The 23,135-nt window shown below is 40.2% G+C and overlaps 1 protein-coding gene and 1 non-coding gene across 27 annotated transcripts in view; both read left to right on the plus strand.

Moving 5' to 3' along the window:
• GPHN (gephyrin) overlaps positions 1 to 23,135 on the plus strand; it is a 568,860-nt gene that overhangs the window by 451,241 nt on the left and 94,484 nt on the right. For all 26 annotated transcript variants that reach the window (XM_051826366.3, XM_070065114.2, XM_070065116.2 and 23 more), the window contains one exon: positions 12,406 to 12,498. In XM_051826366.3, coding sequence (XP_051682326.1) covers positions 12,406 to 12,498 — 93 coding nt within the window. The remainder of the gene's footprint in view (positions 1 to 12,405; positions 12,499 to 23,135) is intronic.
• On the plus strand, positions 7,313 to 7,421 carry LOC127484683 (U6 spliceosomal RNA). The gene has a single exon (XR_007911848.1). It is a non-coding gene; the product is annotated as a U6 spliceosomal RNA (small nuclear RNA).

Genomic DNA, 23,135 nt, shown 5'->3' on the forward strand with positions numbered 1-23,135 from the left:
ATAGTAAACCCAATCTGAGGCCAGTGTTGTGCCACAGTGTGTTAAGCCACCGTCTGCAGTGCCAGCATTCCATATAAGTGCTGGTTTGAGACCCAACTGCTCCATTTCCAATTCAGCTCCCTGCTAATGTACCTGGGAAAGCAATGGAATATGGTTCAAGTGCTTGGGCCACTCACTGCTGCCCAGGCGGGCTGTACAACTGGAGTTACAGGCTCCTGGTTTCAGCCTGGCATAACGCTGGGAGTTGCAGAGCATTTGAGAAGTGCATCCGTGGATGGAAGATCTCTCTCTCTCTCTCTCTCTCTCTCTCTCTCTCTCTCTGGCTCTCTCTCTTTTTCTGTAATTCTGCCTTTCAAATAAGTACTTAAGAACTAATTCTCAGAACATAAAGCCTTAACTTAGAATTTAATTATGCTTTAGAATCATCACTGCCTTAATGTTCAAACATCTAAAGCCCTCTAGATGAAGGAGAAATGTGTGTTCGTTCATGGCTTTTTGTAAATAAAAATGTAGTGATTCATCTATGGTTTAAAAATGTTTTGTTTGTTAATTCAGCCAATCTGCTATTTACAGAAAAATGGTTCTTGGTGGACAAGAACTGAATTATCCTAATATTATTTGTAAAACCAGAAATTCAATGATGAAAGAGAAGTTAGCATTCTTAAAAAAAAAAAAAAACTAACTCATTACCAATTCTATTGTATGTTTTTGTATTATTAAATCCTGACTATCTTTTCTGATAATCATAGTCTTTGTAATTACTCCAGGTTCTATAGTCCTTCATAAAACTTGCTTTATTTTAGGACACTAGAGCTATAGTTGTTCCCCTTACTCATCACCTTGGAAGATAATGAGCCACCTTAGTTGGAAAAATACAAATGTACAACACAATGACTGTTTGAATGATGTCTTTTAAAGGTATAGGAATTTTATTGCATTAGTCCATAAACCTGACTTTTGGAATAACTACAGATTAATTCATGTGCTGGTTTTCACTGAAGGAGAATACACATGCGTTCAATGCCTATAAATCATATTTAACTTTAGAAAGAATTCCCTGTCTTAATTTCCCTCATAAGTGTGTTCACTGTAGCCATTTGAATCTGAAATATTCTTTCTAAAGATATTTTTAGGCTACTTAACTCAATTTTATAATGCTAGCACTCCAACTATTAGAGGATTTGTTAAACACTATTATCATATGGGAAGCTGAATTATTAGGGTGCTAATCACAACCTGACAAGTCTACCCTTTCTGACTCACACTCTGCCACCTTTGTATTACAAGTAAGTGAACTACACAAAACAGTGGACCAGACAGTCTTTTCTGCTTCCTTCTTATTAACCTCTTTTTTTTCTCCAGAAACCTTTTATTTAAGGTGTACAAAGTTCTTCCCACCATACCCACACTCCCACCCTTCTTCTTCCTACCTCTCCTATTCCCATTCTTATTTTTCACTAAGATTTATTTTTAATTAATTTTATACACATAAAATTAACTCTATACTAAGTAAAGAGTTCAACAAATGGTGAAGGAAAAAAACTGTTCATCAACAGTTGAGACAGGGACTGTTCAAAGTCATCGCATTTCAAAGTATCGATTTTACTTTCATAGATTACCTTTTAGGTGCTCTATTAGTTACTACAGATCAGGGAGAACATATGGTATTTGTCCTTTTGGGACTGGCTTATTTCACTAAGTATGATGTTTTCCAGTTTCATCCATTTTGTTGCAAACGACAGGATTTAATTTTTTTTGTACCACTTTGTAGTATTTCATGGTATACATATTGCATAATTTTTTTTATCCAGTCTTCAGTTGATAAGACATTTGGGTTGGCCAGCGCCATGGCTCACTAGGCTAATCCTCCACCTTGCGGCACCGGCACACCGGGTTCTAGTCCCGGTCGGGGCGCCGGATTCTGTCCCGGTTGCCCCTCTTCCAGGCCAGCTGTCTGCTGTGGCCAGGGAGTGCAGTGGAGGATGCAAGTGCTTGGGCCCTGCACCCCATGGGAGACCAGGAGAAGCACCTGGCTCCTGCCATCGGATCAGCACAGTGCGCCAGCCGCGGCTGCCACTGGAGGGTGAACCAACTGCAAAGGAAGACCTTTGTCTCTGTCTCTCTCTCTCTCTCACTGTCCACTCTGCCTGTCAAAAAAAAAAAAAAAAAAAAAGACATTTGGGTTGAATCCATATTTAGCTATCGTGAATTGAGCTGCAATAAACATGGGGGTACAGATAACTCTTTCATATGCTGATTTTCTTTTCCTTGGGTAAATTCCCCGGAGTGGGATGGCTGGGTCATATGGTAGGTCTGTATTCAGATTTCTGAGCTATCTCCATACTGTCTTCCACAGTGGCTGTACCAGTTTACATTCCCTCCAACATTAGATTATGGTACCTTTTTCCCCCAAGTCCTTACCAACATTTGTTGTTTGTTGATTTCTGTATGAAAGCCATTCTAACAGGGGTGAAGTGAAACCTCATTGTGGTTTTGATTTGCATTTCCCTGATGGATAGTGATCCTGAGCATTTTTTCATGTGTTTGTTAGCCATTTGGATTTCCTCTTTTGAAAAATGCCTGTTTAAGTCCTTTGCCCAACTCTTAACTGGGTTGTTTGTTTTGTTGTGGTTTTCTTGAACTCTTTATATATTCTGACATAAACCTCTTGAAGTCACTTAATTGTCTATATGACCCAGTGTCCCTAGTGATACGTAGCCCTGCCACTAAGATTTCTAACACTACAGAATGAAGAAAGAAGCAAGTATATCGTATGATCTTCATCTTCATCAAATTGAAGCCATTATTTAGAACTTACAGGTTACAGTGTGTGGAGGAAAGTAGAACCGAATAGATATTAGCTCCTCAATTCTGAAAGCAGGACTGTAACTTCTTGGCACACAGCCTAACTCTCAACACCATAAAATGCTCACTGCAGCCTGTAAAAAGCTACCAACTCCCACCTCCAAATGTTCCTAAGCAAGCATATTAGTTATACAAATTACATATTGGGAAAACCACCTTTTGCTTATTTTAAATGGAGTTCTCATTAGAATGAGGCAGCTGGGGAAAAGGAATTTTGTTCATGTTTTCCTGAAAATAAATCTTACATTACGTCATTTGGTTTCCACTGCTTCAGCTGTTTACTGTTGTTTCTCTACCAAGTGTTAAACCTAAACCAGTCATTGTATCCAGGTGAGAAGTTACTGCTGCCTGGCTCCTATTTAAGATTGGAACCTAAGGCTGCCTTTCTAAAAATCATATGAGGGCAGGCATTTGGCACAGTAGTTAACATGCCACTTGGGACACCCACATCCCATATTGGAAAGTCTGGATTTGAGTCCCAGCTCTGCTCCCAATTCCAGCCTCCTGCTAATACATATCCTGGGAGGCAATGGGTGTTGGTTCAAGTACTTGGGTTCCTGTCATCCGCGTGGGAGACCTGATGGAGGCTGCTGGCTTACAACAAAGTCATTAAGAGCTTTAAATACATTTGGATAAGAAAACCATGAGCAAAAAAAACAGATAAATTTATAGAACTTAATATTAGAGTCCCCTGGTCCCACTCGCAGTGCTAATTTCTCTATTATTTAAGGTTCAATCAGGGAACAGAATTACTATGAATAATGTAATATAAATGAATGATTGGGAGGTGTGTTGTGGTACAGCAGGTTAAGCCACCACTTGGGAATCCCTTATCAGGCCTGGGATCAAGTCACACCTCTGATTTGGAGCCAGCTTCCTGATAATGCACCTGGGAAGCAGTAGTTGATAAACCAAGAACTTAGGTTCCTGTTGCCATATGTATGGGAGACTTGGATGTAGTTCCAGGCTCATGGCTTTGGCCTAGCATTTGAGTGAATCAGTGGATGGAAGAGATCTCTCTCGATCTCTCTCTCTCTCTCATAATAATAATAATAATAATAAAATGAATAAATATTATGAAAGCATATGTGCCAAATTTCTTCAACACTAATACTTTAGGCAAAGGGAAGGAATGATTTAACATCTATGCAGGTATCAGTATGCATGCATGAGACACTCCCATGTGATGAAATAATTTGTAGTACTATTGTATCCTTTTTTATATTCCCATAGGGATCCATCTGATCAGCCAGTGAGTACAATATAATATTGACTACATGGAAAAGGTATCCAGCTCTTTAGTCCCAAACTCTGTTGAGAGATTTGGGTATGTTTGCTTATGTAACAGAGTTATAGCCAACATTCATTCCTTCAGTTCTTTTGTATCTGTGCCAACTGGGATCCCTTATGATTTTCCACTTCATCGCATATTTCTCTGTAAAATTTTTCTCTTCCCTTAGTCTTTTAGATCAAAACTTGATATAATGCATGCTTCTCACTTTTAAGAGACAAACTCTACTGGTAAGTGAACTTGATACCAATGCAGAACTAGGACAGGTATTCATCCTAACAGCTAAGACGCTTGTATCTCCCATGATAGTTCCTTGGTTTAATTCCTGGCTCCTGATTCCAGCTTCTTGCCAGCCTAGACCCTTAGATGCAGCCGTGATGGCTTGAGTGCTTGGGTCCCTGCCACGCATGCGGAAGACCTAGACTGTGTTCCTGGCTTTAGCCTGCCCCAGCCATCGTAGGCAGTTGGGGAATAAACTGGCAAATAAGTACTTTCTCTCTCTCTCCCTCTCTCTCTCCCTCTCTCTCCCTCCCCCTCCCTCCCTCCCTCTCAAGTACACAGATAAAATGAAAGGCAAGGACAATCCAGTAGGGATCTAGTAACAGGTCCTATATTTAGCATTAGTTGAAAATAAGAAACTCAACAGTTACATATATTGTTAAATTTATATTAATAATCTTAACTAAGTATAAAGCATCTTTCTTTCTAGATGAATTTTTTTTCTTTTTCCATGATGTTTGAGGAAGGTCTTTAAAGACCAGATGGTATGTGTGTTACAATTATGACTTTTCTAAATACAAATGTATGTTGAGATGATTTTTTAATCTTTTGTATTTAATTAAAAATTTTGTCAAAAGTCATTAATTGGGGCTGGCACTGTGGCATAGTGGGTAAACCACCGCTGCCTGCAGTGCCAGCATCCCATATGGGCGCTGGTTCAAGTCTCGGCTACTCTACTTCAAATCCAGCTCTCTGCTATAACCTGGGGAAGCACTAGAAGATGGTTCAAATGCTTGGGCCCCTGCACCCATGTGGGAGACCCAGAAGAAGCTCCTGGCTCCTGCCTTCAGATCGGTGCAGCTCTGGCCTTTGCAGCCAATCAGGGAGTGAACTAGCAGATGGAAGACCCCTCTCTCTGCCTCTCTTTCTCTCTGTGTAACTCTTTCAAATAAATAAATAAATCTTTTATTTAAAAAAGTTATTCATTCACTTATAGTACACAGTTCAAGGGGTTTTAGTATGTTCACAGATATGTGCAAAATCACCACAATCAATTCTACAATATTTTCCTCAGCTTACCATAAACTTCCATCTTTCCTCTATCATCCTCTTGTCCTCTCACCACCCCCTATCCAGTCCTAAATAACCACTGGTGTGCTTTGCTTATTCTGAATTATTCATATAATTGGGATCTTATAATATGTGGTCTTTTATGAATTGCATCCTCTGCTTAGCATAATATTTCATTCATGTTGTAGCATATATCAGTATTTCATCCCTTTTTTTTAAAATTGTGGTTTAAAAAAAAACATGTACCATAAAACTTACCATCTTAACCATTTTTAAGTATGCCATTCAGTAATGGCAAGTATATTCACATTGCCGTGAAACAGATCTCCAGAAGCATTTCATCTTGCAAATCCAAAACTCCGTACTCATTAAACAGGTCCCCTTTTACCTCTAGTCCCAGCACATGGTAACCACCATTTTTCTGTTCCTATTAATTTGACTACTTAAGATACCTTATGTAAGTGGAATCATGAAGAATTTGTCTTTGTACTTATTTTACTTAACGTGTCTTCAAGTTTCATCCTGTTGTAGCGTGTAACATGATTTCCATCCTTTTTAAGGCCAAATAATATTCCAGTGTTTGCATATGACACATTTTTTATCCGTTTAATTCATGGGTGGATATTTGAGTTGCTTTTACCTCTCAGTTTTTGTGAATATTGCTTCTGTGAACATAGGTTTACAAATATTTCTTCAAGATCTGTAGTAGTCAGCTTAATGGCTATAAGGTGATATTGCATTGTGGATTTGATTTCCAATGCTCTGATGATTTTTGATGTTGAACATTTTCTCATATCCTTGCTATTTGTATATCATGTTTGGAGAACATTTGTTCAAATTCTTTGCCCATTTAAAAAATGTTATGGCTGGCGCCATGACGCAGTAGGTTAATCCTCCGCCTGCGGCGCTGTCATCCCATATGGACACCCGGTTCTAGTCCAAGTTCCTCCTCTTCCAGTCCAGCTCTCTGCTGTGGCCCGGGAGGGTAGTGGAGGATGGCCCAAGTGCTTGGGCCCCTGCACTGGCATGGGAGACCAGGAGGAAACACCTGGCTCCTGGCTTCGGATTGGCACAGCAGTGGCCATGGTAGCCATTTGGGGAGTGAACCAACAGAAGGAAGACCTTTCTCTCTGTCTCTCTCTCTCACTGTCTATAACTCTACCTGTCAAATAAAAAAAATTATTTATTTGAGAGGCAAAGAGACAGAGAGAGCTCCCATTTGTGAGTTCACTTCTCACATGGCCTGCAGTGGCCAGGGAGCTGAAACCAGGAGCCAGGAATTCAATATAGGTCTCCCACATGGGCAGAAGGAACCCAATTTCTTGAGCCATCACCACTGCCTCCTAGGGTCTACATTAGCAAGAAATTGGAATCAGAAGCCAGAGCCAGGGATTGAAACCAGGTACTTTGATTTGGGATGTGGGCATTCCAACCAGCACTTAACCAAATACCGTTGCCCAGTTTTTAATTGGGCAAAACAAACACTCACCTTCTTTGCCCACATACTTTGCCCAGAGGTAGAACACAAGTGTTAGTGATTAACGGCAAAATATCCTTCTTCATTTTATGTCCTCTTTGGTTGCAATTTGTTGGTTTTATAGAAAAGTCCATTTTCTCTGCATACCAAATATTTTCTCTTTACTTGCAATCATGAATTACATTGACTCAGTCATTCAACAAACATTTATTCAGCACCTTTTTTGTAATGTGCCAAATACTGTGCTTCATACCGTGTATACAAAGATAAATAATACATGCCGTGACAAGGAATTCACAGTTTGAATAAGTCAATAAACTTTTACAACCACAATACAGTGTGAAAATATATGAGATACAAACGTTATGAAAATATTAAGACTAAATGTAGTGCTTGCTTTGGCAGCACATATTACTGAAATTGGAACAATACTGAGACAATGAATTTGATCCCTGAAAAAAAGATGGCACACAAATTCATGAAGCATACCAAATTATTTTTAAATACCAGATAAAAGGATTTGAATGTTTTCGACATAAATAAAATTGTTTAATGAGCTATTTTTACCCTGATTATACGTTAACAGTGTGCACACATATCAGAACATCAATGGTATACCCCCATGAATTTGTACAATTTTCTGCGTCAGCTAAAATGTTTTTAATTTTTTTTAAAAAAAATAGTAAATGTAGTCCCTCCAAACCATTCTTTATTCATATCTTGTCACTAGGAATGTTCTTAAAAAACAGACTTAAACTCTGTTGACAAGTTAACTTGAAGTCATTAGTCTGCTTAAAGTCCCTTACTGGGGTCAGTGTTGTGGTGCAGCAGATTAAGCTGCTGTTTGGAAATCCTGCATCCCATATGGGAGTGCCCAATGAAGTGCCAACTACTCCACTTGTGATCCAATTTCCCACTAATGTGCCTGGAGGGCAGCTGATGACGGCCCAAGGGCTTGGTTCCTTGCCACCTGTGTTGGAGATGCAGATGGAGTTCCTAACTCCTGGCTTCAGCCTGGCCTAACCCTATATGTTGGGTAATGAGCTCCGTGATAGGATATCCATCTCTCCCTCTCTTTCTCTGTCATTCTACCTTTCAAATTAATAAATAAATCTTTATTTGAAAAAATAAAAGCCCCTCATTGAATTTCTACTTTTGCAGAAATGAGTTTCATTTATCTAAAATGCTCTCTCCTTTCCTTCCTGGTTCTCAATTATCCTTTGAAACTCAGCTCAGGCATCATCTCATCAGGAAACATTCTTAGTGCTCCATAAATTCTTCGTTAGGTAGTTTCTGTATGTCTCCCATTTCACCCTGTGAATATTTCTGTCATTGCCCATACAATACTGTCTTGTCATCACTTCTTTGTTTATCCATCTTCCCCTTCCTAACATGTGCTATACATGTGAATTCCTTGAGCATGTCACCTAGGTACTAGTGGTATTTTTGTCCCCAGTGTCTAGCATATAGTACATTCCCAATAGATGATGAACTGCTGAATAAATTAGTCAGTGAACTAATTTACTTTGGTAAGAAACAGAAGACTGAAGAGATGACATCTGAACTGTATCTGCAAAGTTACATGAGATTTTCCAGAAGAAAAAGGAAAAGGAAAATGTTGGGACCAGTGCAGCGGCATAGTAAGTAAAGCCGCAGCCTGCATGCCAGCATCCCATATGGGCACCTGTTCAAGTCCCAGCTACTCCACTTATGATCCAGCTCCCTGCTAATGTGCCTGAGAAAGCAGTGGAAGATGGCCCAAGTGCTTGGGCTCCTACTTTCATGGGAGACCCAGAGGAAGCTGGCTCTGGCTTCTGCCTGGCCCAGCTCCAGCCATTACAGCCATTTGGGGAATAAAGTAATTAATTGAAGATTTCTCTCTCCTCTCCTCTCCTCCCCCCGCCCACTCTGTCTCTGTAACTCTGCCTTTCAAGTAAATAAATAAATCTTAAAAAAAAAAAGGAAAAAGAAAAATGCCCTCCCTTTCAAAGGAATGCGCTTCCTACTCTGTGCATTACCTGCAAATGCACAGAGACAAATAAAAGCCCAGTATGTTTAGGATGTAGCAAATCATACTTTGTGTCAGAAACTGGACATTTGTCAGAAATAAAGATCAATTTCAATATAAATATTTCATGTGTTGTGCTAGACATGTCTTAAACTAGCAGTTTAATTATGGTAGGATATGATTTTTTATTTTGTGGACTAATGAAGTTTGGATTGTTTATATCATATAAATCACTCCGTTATTCCCAGCCATACATACATTTTTTTCACTCCAAAGTTATTGAGATTTCTCAAAAATTTGAGGGCTATTTATGTATATGTTAGGATAGGAGATACTTACTATTGCAACTGCTAGAACAAAGTTTTTACTTTATTTTCCATAATCAAATTTTATAAAATTATGAGTGAGTAGATTCTATGGAGAATATTCCAGAATGGAATTACACAATAAGATGTAACTCAGGCATTAAAAGGAGAAATTGTCAACTTTTCTCTAAATTGACTATCATTGAGTTCTTAATCAACTTCCTTTTACTTCCATATGTCCAAATCTTGCAAAAACAAAAGATAATCATTATTCCTAGCCTCAGAGAATTATGGTAATGCATTCATTTACATTTTAAGCCACTCTGAGATTTACAGCTGTCTGTGTCAGTAGTCTTTCAGATTTGGCATACTAAGTGGTCAGCCTCTGTCTACTTGGAGTGTGGAACTAAGGAGAGCCATACTGACCCCATACTATTTCTTTTGGGTTATGGAAAAGGAACTAATGTGGACAGATGACTGTGTGCTGCCATGGCTTATGGCCAACAGTTCTTCTGAGGCTTGCTTGTTAGTGTCGGTGGTGCTAACATAAAATTTATTGGTTTAACCATTTTTAAGAATACAGCTCATTGGTATTAAGTATATTTACATTGTTCCATCCATCTCCAGAATGTTCTCATCTTCCCAAGCTGAAAACTCTGTACCAATTAAACTCTTAATTCCCATATCCCTCCTCCTCCCAGCCCCGGCAACCACCATTCTATTCACTGGCTCTATCATTTCACCTATTCTAGATGTTTCATGTAAGAGGATTTATACAGTATTTGTCCTTTTGTGACTAGCTTATTTCACTTAGCATAATTTCTCCAAAGTTTGTCCATGTTGTAGCAGATACGAGAATTTCCTTCCTTTTTAACTGTAGATAATATTCCTACATGTATATACCACATTTTGCCCTCCATTCATCTGTCACTAGGTGCTTGAGCTGCTTCCACAATTGACAGTTATTAATGATGCTGCTGTGAACATGAGCATAGACAATAGACATATCTCTTCAAGACCTTGCTCTCAATTCTTTAGATCATATACCCAGAAGTGGGACTACTGGATCATATGCTGGTTCTATTTTTATTTTTTTAAAGAACTTCCTTGTTTTTTTTTAATATAAGGGAAGTAGAGAAAGATCATTATGAAGGAATATGAATGGGTATAGTTGTTGCTCTTGTAATGTGGCTTGAAATCTCTTAAAAATCTGTGGGCGATCCTAGCAGTTAGCCTGACTGCTGGCAGGTGGCAGGAGGCCCAGGCACATTTCTCCCCACCTCCACCTTCTGCCAATCAGGTAAACTGCTCTCAGGTGTGGCGCAGGCCCTCCTGGAAAGCTACCTTCAACCTGATTGGAGAGGCATATTGGCGCCAGTGTCAGTTCTGTCCTATAGTTAGTGTTCCCCTGAGTTAGTTACGCCCTTTCTCCCTGCCCTTTAAAAGTGTAGGTGGCTGTGAATAAAGTCAGACAGGTTTGCTGAAACTTGCCTCAGGTGCTCCTTGTGGGAAGGACACTGTCACCCTGCTCTCCCGGACAGTGTGGCTTTGCAGTATGAATGGTTATAGTTGTTGCTCTTGTCTTGTGGCTTGAAATCTCCTAAGATCTAGATTTTCTGCCCTACCTTTACCTATCTATCCTGTTTAAACCTCTCATTCTTCATCTGTAAAAATGAACAAAATGTTGCTTTGGGGGATTAAATTATATTATTGATGTAATATTACCTAGTAATTGATAAAATGTCAATAAACCTTTCCTAGATTAACAGAGCCAGCTGCCAGAAGAACTGAGCTTTCCTGCTGTCTTTGGTGATTAACCACTATTAGTGAGTTCATCATAATCCCAAAATCATTCTCTGGGATCTTAGCTGCTATAGAGTTTCTGTTACATGATCGATATCCCTGGCCAGATTGGTTTGAGATAAGGAAGCACGCCATGAGTTTTATTTTGATCCTTGTCAAATGCCACAGGGCTCAGTACCATGGACTACCTTATAGCTTCAGGTTTATTGGGAAATTAATGTTGTGTATGTGAATACAAACCAAGCCCTCTGGTCCCACCACTTCCCCTGTCTTAACAAAATTCAGTCCAAAGCTCTGGGGTAGCTCCAGAATAGTTTCAACCTCCTGGAAGAACCTGAATTAGAATCTGTAAATTCTCTCAATGCAAGTGTCCCTTCTCAATTGCAAAGGATCAGTGATATCACTATTGCTGTAGATCAGAGTGCAAAATTTAAAATCTCTGGGTGCTTACTTCTAAATCCTGGGATATAGAAAACAGGCCCTAGATGGTTAAAAGTCGAAGTCCAAAAATATAAATTCACTTATTCATCTCAGGAAACAATGGAATTTCCTAGATTATACAAACACCTCAAATAAATCAACTCCTGTTATTTATCTTGATTTTTCTTTTCTCTTTCATTTTACATCTCCTATTTATTTTTCTTTTACTTATTTTAAATTATTATAAAGACAGGTTCTTATCAGAGGAACAGCTCTTGAAACGTATTCTTGCTACCACTAGTTCAAATTTCTGAGCCAAAAATGATACTCAGGTTAGTTTGAATATGCACTACGCAATAGGTTAGTGGCACCTATTACTGTCACTACATCACTTAGGTTAATGAAGCTAGGATGAAAGGCTACGATTCAAAGGGAAAGATTCAGAGCTCCTTCCTTTTCTTTACCTTTCTTTTTTTTAAGAAAATAAAAACATTATGACTAAAAATACATGTGCTCAGTATGCAAAACTTGGAAATTTTCAGAAAAATGTAGCAAAGGAAATAATAGTCATAGATAATTTTAACATTTTGAAATAACAAATGTTTTCTACTTTCATGTATATCCTTTCCATCTTTTTTTTTTTTTGGACAGGTAGAGTAGACAGTGAGAGAGAGAGAGACAGAAAGAAAGGTCTTCCTTCCGTTGGTTCACCCCCAAAATGGCCGCTGCGCTAACCCAAAGCCAGGAGCCAGGTGCTTCCTCCTGGTCTCCCATGCGGGTGCAGGGCCCAAGCACTTGGGCCATCCTCCACTGCCTTCCTGGGCCACAGCAGAGAGCTGGACTGTAAGAGGATCAACCGGGACAGACATTTAACAAATATGTCATTCCTAGCTTGTGCATAACTGCCTACTGCTGTCAATATTCACATTTCCTTCATTTCTTTCAGATGGAATGGGGAGAGTCCTTGCTCAAGATGTGTATGCAAAAGACAACCTACCCCCCTTCCCAGCATCGGTAAAAGATGGCTATGCTGTCCGAGGTAAATATTTTGGTGTTCTTTAATTACCATTAGACGCACTGCATTGTTTTCTAATTTTTGGCTTATCCCAGAAACCAAATTACTGGTACTTCCATTTCCCCAATGGCTGTCAGAATAACTTCATTCACAGATAATAGTGTTAATCTATATCTGTAAATTCCTTGTACAATCTTAATTAAAACTTTTTAATGAGAGTGACATTGAGGTTTTCAGCTGGAAAATTTCCAGACCAAGACTGTCTGCTGTCTGACATGTGTAGGAGATGAACAAGTAAGCTATGCTATGGTGCTTTTATTTTATCCCTATATGTTACACAGAAACTCTTGCTTAGAAATAAATATAGAGTGATCAAGTGAAAACACTATGCTGTTCTTTCAATGCATACTCGTGCCAGACAGCAGAAACAGTATTGATCTGGAAGTTTCCCAAATGTTTTCTAGCTGAAAATATCTATATGATCCCAGGAAAAAAAGAGTAGATTTCCAGCACAGGGATAAAGCAAGGTATTCCATTCTGCTTTAAATGCAGACATCAGTAAAAGGCTTCTTGAAAAAGCAGCATGACAGAAACTTCTAATTCTCTCTCTAAAAAGAAATGCCATATGTCAAAGTCCTAGAACCCAGATGGTACCAGCACAGTTTCCTGAGATTGTGAGAATATTAAAAGCAAATACTGAATAGCATTTGACTGCCTAAAATCTAATCTAAGAACACAAAATGAAAATGCAACTAAATTGCTTAGAAACCATTTTTGTGGTGTTTTATTCCATGTACAACATGTTTTCAAATATGTACTTGCATATGTGGAATGGGTCAGTCGAGATACCTAATACATGTATTACCTCACATATACTTATCATATTTTATAGTAAGACTACTTAACATCTACTCTTTTGCTATTTTCTAAAATGCAATACATTGTTGTTGGTCACCAACTCAAAGCTGATATCAAAGAAATATCTAAAAAAAATTCTAATTTGACTTGTTAAAAAGGCCAATTCTTTTTGAATGGTCAGTGGAGTCTCTTCTTTGGCTTTACCTAGGCATACCTATCCATTAAGAGAATTACCTTTTACTTGTAATTGAACACATTCATTGATCTTCTCCATATTAATTTACCATTTTAGCAGTAATTTTTTATGTTGGAGGTAATGTAGCATATAGCTAAGTTTATGTATGGGCTTTGAGCAAAGTAAGAGTACTCTGGGTTCTAGTACCAACCAGTTCCATTTATGTAACTTTGAGCAAATCTCTTAAATTTTTTCAGCTTTAGCTTTCTCACCTGTAAAATGGCAATAATTATAATATTTATACTACCAAACAGCTTGTATTAAGGATAAATAAGACTATAGAAAGTCTTAGTAAAGTACCTGCACACACAAAAAAGGCACTCAGTAATATTTAAATGTTTAATGATTATTATTATCACTATTATTATTATACGCACATTTTCGTAGATCATCTCTGAAAAAGGATCACATTTATCTGAACTGTTACTCAAATGTTCTATGTACATAAAAGGATGAAGAGATTGACCTTATGTTTTAATTTCCACTGGTGTATTCTTCCTCAGATGTGTCTCATTCAGCTTGCTCTTACTAGACTAAAACATCTCTGAAATTAGCAAAACCAAACATAAATAACAATTCCTCAATGATTCCTTTTTTTTTTCAAATTATTTCCTTCTATAGCGTTTATTATAATGATTATTATTCAGAAAGAAAATTATTTTATTCATCTGACTGCCCCATTGGCTCTTCTTGTTTTTCACTTCTCATCTAAAATATTAATTCTGTTTTGGTCTTATAATTTATAGCCATACAGGATTATTATGAAATGACTAAGAATTTTTAATTCCAAAGTAGAACAAAAAACAATAGCAGATGAAATAACAAAGACAAAAAGTAGGGGGAAACAAGAAAATGTTTGAGGCAGAATTACTCTCAAAAAGAATGTTGTTCAGTGATTTTACATGAGGTAGCAGCAGCTCAATAAAAGACAGTATTGTTCTTAGCTTTAGAAAAGTACATGAGCCATAAAAGTCTTTCTGTTACTATAGACTCCATCAAAAGAGGTTTTTTACTTTTTATATTAACTTTTAATTAGGATCAAAGAAGTTTTATGTGAAATTACCATTTAGTACCGTCTTTATTGTTTTGTTTGGAATAGTGTTATTTTAATTTATTTCACACACATGCACAAGGAATCTAAAATGATATCTCACAGCGCAAAAATCCAAGAGATTTTCTGCTGTGCAGCCAATTCACATTACTTTCTTTCTAAACAGTGTTGCTAGTTCTCTAACAAAGATATAACACATAACAGATACTTGTGAGCATGATTAAATCTTAAAGTAGTGAGAAAGATAAATAGGTAGGTAGGTAGGTAGATAGATAGGTATGTAGATAGATCAGCATCATAACTGAGGCAGCTAGAGTCATCAGTGGATAAAGAGACATGGTCTTATAATCACACTGAATTTCTCAGTTTACACCACCTCACCTTTGTCTGTAGTTCAAGAAGACAAACTCTGTGAATCCTGGAAGTCTTTTTTCTATATTCGTTAATTAAAGGGATTTTCATTTCTCTGAAGGGAATTCCCCTTTAGTCTCCGCAGTGCTGTCATTTCACCCCACGCAGTGTCTTGATAGAGAATGTCCTTGAGGCAGTTGTCATGGCACTCTAACACACTGCAGCTCCTCTCCACCCGCCTTCCTTTACTTGGTCCCTTTCTCCCCACTCCCTTTATTCTCCTCCCTTTTTTCTTCTCCTCTGCCTTTGCCTTAGGCCCTCCGGTAATACCCAGTGGCACTCATGATCATTGCTAATGCTCTAGGTGTAAAGAGGTTGCTAACTTGCTCTGGATCACTAAGCATTAGCCAGTATCCTTCAGAAACATGTGGGATAAAACTCCAAACCAGTTGGAGGATCACTTGCTTAAAGGTATGTGGGTTGAAAAATTAAAACCAGTAATACAGTAATTAAGAAAAAAAGAAATAAATAGAAATAACTTTCAAAAACCGTAAGAGATAATAATGTAATGAAGGCAGAAATCAAGTTATTATAATGTAAATAATATGAAGACCTATAACCTAATAAACTTGAAACTACTTCAGGAGGCAGTGAATTTAAAAGATAGAAGTGAAGAAAAGAAAATGAAAGTGACATACAGAATTGGTAAATAAATAAATCTAAAAAAAGAATTGGAATTGACAGTTGTAATACACTGTTTTTATTCTTCATGTTTTTGAAGTATCATTTCCCCTTTATACTGATTAAACTAATCTCCCTTTTCATGCATTCTCACCAAGCTCTATAGTGTCACAATTGCTTAGATTTTAATGAAAGCAAAAATATCTTAGGATCCCAATTTCAGCTTTCTTTAAAAAGTTTAGTTTGAAAGGCATATCTCTACAGATCTTGTTTTGAGAATGCTTAGAAAAAAAGCCATTTTGGGCCGGCGCCGCGGATCAATAGGCTAATCCTCCACCTAGCGGCGCCAGCACCCCGGGTTCTAGTCCCGGTTGGGGCACCGGATTCTTTCCCAGTTGCCCCTCTTCCAGGCCAGCTCTCTGCTGTGGCCAGGGAGTGCAGTGGAGGATGGCCCAAGTGCTTGGGCCCTGCACCCCATGGGAGACCAGGAGAAGTTCCTGGCTCCTGCCATCGGATCAGCGTGGTGCGCCGGCTGCGGTGCGCCGGCTGCAGCGCGCCAGCCGTGGCAGCCACTGGAGGGTGAACCAATGGCAAAAAGGAAGACCTTTTTCTCTGTCTCTCTCTCTCACTATCCACTCTGCCTGTCAAAAAAAAAAAAAAAAGCCATTTTGAATAAACAAATTATTTGGTGAATAATGTATAACATACAGTTCTGAAAAGATATATTAAGAGATAGCCTTGCCATTTGGGTAAAGTGAATCTTAAGATTTTTTTTCTCCTTTACAAGATTCTGATTTGAAATAATTTTAGAAAATATAGAAAATCAAAAATAGCATGTTAAAACTAATTTTTTTAAAAATATTTATTTATTTTATGTGAAAGGCAGAGTCATAGAGAGGCAGAGGCAGAGAGAAGTTCACTCCCTAGATGGACGCAACCGCTGGAGCTGTGCCTATCCGAAGCCAGGACTCTCCTCCAAGTCTCCCATGCAGGTTCAGGGGCCCAAGGATCTGGGCCATCCAGCACCACAGCCATCTTGGGAGTGAACCAGCAAATGGAAGACCACTCTCTCTGTCTCTTTCTCTCTCTGTAACTCTTTCAAATAAATAAAATAAATCTTTAAAAAAAAATATTTTCTAGGATATCTGAAACTTATGCTTTATAATAGGTCTCAATACATTCAGCCTTCTTGAATGGTGAGATTCCTTATTCTTGAAAATAAGTGAATAACTACAATTATACAGAGGCTTAAAGAGATAAAAGATGGCTGGAAAATGTAAATAATGGATAATTATTTGGCAAATTGAGGACAATAATTTACAATGTTTTGCTGCAATGAATAGTTATCTACTGATATCAATTTTATATCATATAATGTAATGTAAAATTCTCAAATAAACAGATAATACTAGAAATAATACCTTGACATTTAAAAAGAGGGAAGAAGAGAGAGCAGCTTCAGGGTCTAGCATGAAGCATTATGAAATGCTTGCATAATACAATTGCTGTTAGGGTTTGGTTTATTTTGCTTTTATCACTTCCGTCTAATTAAATTCTATAATTACTAAGCAGAAAAGAAAACTCATTAGCAAGTATATCAGAATTGGGAAGCAAAAAATATTTTAAGTCTTGACAAAAGTCTTTGGAATCCAATAGTTTTTTGTTTTGTTTTGTTTTTTTGACAGGTAGAGTTATAGACAGTGAGAGAGAGAGACAGAGAGAAAGGTCTTCCTTCTGTTGCTTCACTCCCCAAATGGCCACCACGGACAGCACTGCACCGATCCAAAGCCAGGAACTAGGTGCTTCCTCCTGGTCTCCCATGCGGGTGCAGGGCCCAAGCACTTGGGCCATCCTCCACTGCCCTCCCAGGCCACAGCAGAGAGCTGGACTGGAAGAGAAGCAACCGGGACTAGAACCTGGCACCCATATGGGAAGCCGGCACTGCAGGCGGAGGATTAACCAAGTGAGCCATGGCGCTGACCCCTAGAATCCATTAGTTTTTTCTAATGGAATAATATGACTTAGTTTATTTTCTTTCCAAGCTGTAGGTTCATGTGCCATCATACCTCCACTTCTGCCTCTCCCATCAAAGCTTATGGAATTCATCTTGGAAATGACAATTTTTTAATTTTTTTTTTTGACAGGCAGAGTGGACAGTGAGAGAGAGAGACAGAGAGAAAGGTCTTCCTTTTCCATTGGTTCACCCCACAATGGCCGCTGCGGCCGGCACACCACGCTGATCCAAAGCCAGGAGCCAGGTGCTTCTCCTGGTCTCCCATGCGGGTGCAGGGCCCAAGGACTTGGGCCATCCTCCACTGCACTCCCGGGCCACAGCAGAGAGCTGGACAGGAAGTAGAGTGACCGGGACAAAAACCGGCACCCCGACCGGGACTAGAACCCGGTGTGCTGGCGCCGCAGGCAGAGGATTAGCCTAATGAGCCATGGCGCTGGCTAACTTTTTAAATTTTTTAAAATATGTGTTTATTTATTTGAAAGAATTACAGAGAGAGAGGGAGAGACACACAGAGAGAGAGGTCTTCTATCAGCTAGTTCATTCCCTAAATGGCCACAATGGCCAGGCCTAAGCCAGAAGCCAGCAGTTTCATCCAAGTCTCCCACAAGAGTAGCATGGGCCCAAACACTTGGGCCATCTTCCACTGTTTTCCCAAGCCGTTAACAGGGAGCTGGGTCAGAAGTGGAACAGCTGGGACTCAAATCGGCACCCACATGGGTTGCCAGAATTGCAGGTAGTGTTTTTATTTGCTAGGCCACAATGCTGGTCCCCTGAAATACAGCTTTTTAAAATGGTCTCTTTAAGATATTTTAAAATAAGAATCAGGGGACCAGCACTTTGGTATAGTGAGTTAATCCTCTGCAATGCTGGCATCCCATGGGTAACAGTTTGACTCCTGGCTGCTTAGCTTCTAATCCAACTCCCTGTTAATGTGCCTGGAAAAGCAGCAGAAGATGGCCCAAGTCCTTGGGTCCCTGCAGCCATATAGGAGACCCAGAAGAAGCTCCTGGTTCCTGGCTTTGGCCTGGCCCAGCCCTGACTGTTGCAGCTACCTGGGGAGTGAATCAGCAAATGGGAGATATATCTCTCTCTGTGTGTTTCTCCTCTCTCTGTAACTTTGACTTTCAGGTAAACAAGTACATCTTTTATAAAATTGTTTAAAAACATAAGCAACTTACATGGATTAATAATTATTTTTTCTGTCTTCATAAGTAATAGTGAGCCTTCATGATAACACAAGCTCAGGACTTTGTGGTTCACTAATTTTTTTATCAATTCAGCTTTTCTTGGCCTGAATACATCTGTATTAATGTTGACGTCATAATGCTGTGCTTCTCAAAAAGAGTGGTTTATGGTTTCTAGCAGCAGCAGCAGCTTCTTTTCGGCCGGCGCCACGGCTCACTAGGCTAATCCTCCGCCTAGCAGCGCCGGCACACCGGGTTCTAGTTCCGGTTGGGGCGCCGGATTCTGTCCCCTTTGCCCCTCTTCCAGGCCAGCTCTCTGCTGTGGCCAGGGAGTGCAGTGGAGGATGGCCCAAGTGCTTGGGCCCTGCACCCCATGGGAGACCAGGAAAAGCACCTGGCTCCTGGCTCCTGCCATCGGATCAGCGCGGTGCGCCGGCCGCGGCGGCCATTGGAGGGTGAACCAACGGCAAAGGAAGACCTTTCTCTCTGTCTCTCTCTCTCTCACTGTCCACTCTGCCTGTCAAAAAAAAAAAAAAAAAAATACAGAATTTCACACCCTACCCCTGATCTACTGAATCAGATTCTGTGTTTTTTACTAGATCCTCAGGTGATGTGTATGCAATTAAAGGCTGAGAAATATTGTTATGATGGCAGTCCTAGTAATCAGTCCTCTGTCAGTAGTAAGAGCCTTCCATATTGTTAGTTGATTTAACCTTCCTTACTCAGCAACATGGAGATATACTTAGCAGGTGGAAAGGTTCAGTGTAAGGTAAGGAACACAGATAAGTGAACACATATTCTCTCAGTGAGTGCACCTTCTCTCTGACAATAAAGAACCTTGCTTCTTGTTTTTTGTTTTTTTTTTTTTTTTTTAAGATTTAGTTTTTAATTGAAAGGCAGAGGAGGAAGGGAGGGAGGGAGGGAGGGAGAGAGGTCTTCTATCTACTGGCTCACTCCCCAAATGGCCACAACACCTGGATCTGGGCCAATCCGAAGCCAGGAGCCAGGAGCTACTTTCAGTTCTGCCATGTGGGTGCAGGGGCCCAAGTACTTGGGCCATATTCCACTGCTTGCCCAGGTGCATTAGCAGGGAGCTGGATTGGAAGTGAAGTAGCCAGGACTTGAGCCAGCATTACATGCAGCAACTTTATCTGCTAGCCACAGCACCAGCCCCAGAACCTTGCTTCTTAGAATATATAAGAGCTCTTAGATTTTGAACCCCTGAGTCTCTGTACCATGCTTGCTGCTGTACTACCTTGGATGATGTCCAGCCACTTAGTGACATTTATTTAGAGCATGTGCACACAACACTGATTTAAGCATTTTAAATGTATGTGTGGGTCGGCGCCACGGCTCACTTGGCTAATCCTCCGCTTGTGGCGCTGGCACCCCGGGTTCTAGTCCTGGTTGGGGTGCCGGATTCTGTCCCGGTTGCTCCTCTTCCAGTCCAGTCTCTCTGCTGTGGCCAGGGAGTGCAGTGGAGGATGGCCCAAGTCCTTGGGCCCTGCACCCGCATGGGAGACCAAGAGGAGGTGCCTGGCTCCTGGCTCCTGGCTTCAGATTGGTGCAGAACTCCAGCCATGGTGGCCATCTGGGGGGTGAACCACCAGAAGGAAGACCTTTCTCTCTGTCTCTCTCACTCACTGTCTAACTCTGCCTGTCAAAAAAAAAAAAAAGTGTATGTGTGGATGTGGGGCAAGAACAGCAGAAAGAAGGAAGATTGAAGAGCAGAGGGGTTTAAAACAGAAAGAAAGGAAGTGGTCTCCATTTCTAAGGCGCTCGTGTTCTAGCTGAAGAGATAAAGTATATACACGTTTATGGAATTCTTTAAGAAATTTTACAAAGCACAATAATATTAAGCACAGTTAGTTCACAAATTTCCCACCTAAATGTTACAGGAGTGCCAAATTCATTTCTGTAATCTTCTTTGTTTTAAATGATCAGAGTGGATTTTTTTTTTAAATTTATTTGACAGGTAGAGTTATAGACAGTGAGAGAAAGAGACAGAGAGAAAGGTCTTCCTTCCGTTGGTTCACTCCCCAAATGGCCGCTACGGTTGGCACTGTGCCGATTCGAAGCCAGGAGCCAGGTGCTTCTTCCCGGAAGATCTGTTTATTTATTTCAGAGGCAGAGAGAGAGAAAGAGAGAGGTCTTCCATCTGCTGGTTCACTCCCCAAATGACTTGCAATGGCTGGAGCTGCACCGATCCAAAGCCAGGAGCCAGGAGTTTCTTCTACGTTACCAACGTGGGAACAGGGGCCTAAGAACTTGGGCCATCTTCTACTGCTTTCCCAGACCATAGCAAAGAACTGTGTTGAAAGTGGAGCATCCGGGATATGAACCGGCACCCCTATGAGATGTTAGTACTCCAGGCAACGGCTTTACTAATTACGCTGCCACTCAGGCCCCTTCTGTATTCTTTTAACAAATATTTTATGAGCAAATTGCTATTCCAGATAGAATAATGACATAATCTAAGTTATATAGAGTTAATCAGTGCAATCTTTCTAACATTATTAATGTGGTGACTCAAATCTTAAAGAAAACAGTATATATGGATCAACAGAAAGTGTATACAGCTGGCCCTCCGTATCCACAGTTCCCATAAATGTGGAATCAACCAAACTCAGTTTGAAAATAATTTTTTAAAAATCCACCTGTAGGGGTCGGCGCTGTGGTGTAGCAGGTAAAGTTGCCACCTGCAGTGCTGGCATCCCCTTTGGGCACAGGTTCAAGTCCTGGCTGCTCCACTTCTGATCCAGCTCTCTGCTATGGCCTGGGAAAGCAGTGGAAGATAGCCCTAGTCCTTGGGCCCCTGCACCCACATGGGAGACCTAGAAGAAGCTCCACACTCCTGACTTCAGATCAGCCCAACTCAGTCCATCCCTTGTGGCCATCTGGGGAGTGAAGCAGCAGATGAAGATATTCCTCCTTCTCTCTCTCTCTCTCTGCCTCTGTGACTCTGCCTTTCAGATAAATAAATAAATCTTTAAAAAACTGCACTTGTACTGAACATGTATAGACTTTTTTCTCATCATTATTCCTTAACAGTATAGTGTAACAGTATTTATGTACCATTTACACTGTAGTAAGTGGTATAAGTAATCTTTAGATGTTTTCAAATATACTGGAATATATGCAAAGGTTATATGCAGATACTGTGCCATTTTATAAAAGAGACTTGAGTTTCCACAGATGTTGGTATACAGTGGGATCCTGGAGCCATCCCTCTTGGCAGATATTAAGGGACAGTTTTATAGCAAATACAGAACTTTGTGCTGGGAAATAGTATTTATTTGATCATTCATATATTCATATTTCTAAGATGGTTCCCAGGAGTTACACCCATTGATTTATTGGACATTTTGAATACTTCATTATTTTTTTTTTTTTGACAGGCAGAGTGGACAGTGAGAGAGAGAGAGACAGAGAGAAAGGTCTTCCTTTTGCCGTTGGTTCACCCTCCAATGGCCGCCGCAGCCGGCGCACTGCGGCCGGCGCACCGCGCTGATCCGAAGCCAGGAGCCAGGTGCTTATCCTGGTCTCCCATGGGGTGCAGGGCCCAAGCACCTGGGCCATCCTCCACTGCACTCCCGGGCCACAGCAGAGAGCTGGCCTGGAAGAGGGGCAACCAGGACAGAATCCGGCGCCCCGACCGGGACTAGAACCCGGTGTGCCGGCGCCGCAAGGCGGAGGATTAGCCTAGTGAGCCGCGGCGCCGGCCTGAATACTTCATTATTGAACATCTATTTAATATCAGTTGTCCAGCAAATAGTAGGATTCCCCTGAATCAAGCAAATTAGTGAAAAAGATGTAGAAACTATAACTAGAGTTAATTCAGGCCACTCTGAGGAAGCAAGAGACTAAGCAGGTTACTCCTGAGGGGAGGGGCATCAGCTGTGACTTTGAAGAGAAAGTGAGCTAAATCTTAAAAGCAAAAAAGTCTTTAATCAGAGGCAAGAATAAAGGATGGACAGTGCTAGTAGCAGAAGTAGGATATGTCATGGAGCTGAAATATGAATCATCATGGTACTCTTAGAAAACTAGATAAGGTCTAAGCCAGACATGAACCAGAAGCCTTTGAACATAATATTATCTTTGCACATATTGATAAACCATTTCTACTTCATCTCCCCCAACCACTCACCCTCTCATGTATGCACATGCTCACATGTGCACATGCATGTGCACACACACATACACATACTTACTCAGCTCTTAATTCCTCTTTCATATTGAAATCAAAAATCCTTTTGTCAAGATGGTTTTCCCAAGGCCTCCAGTGTA

The sequence above is a fragment of the Oryctolagus cuniculus genome, chromosome 20 (assembly GCF_051225735.1).
Source record: "Oryctolagus cuniculus isolate XC-2025 breed Fujian yellow rabbit chromosome 20, ASM5122573v1, whole genome shotgun sequence".
NCBI classification, from domain to species: Eukaryota; Metazoa; Chordata; class Mammalia; order Lagomorpha; family Leporidae; genus Oryctolagus; species Oryctolagus cuniculus.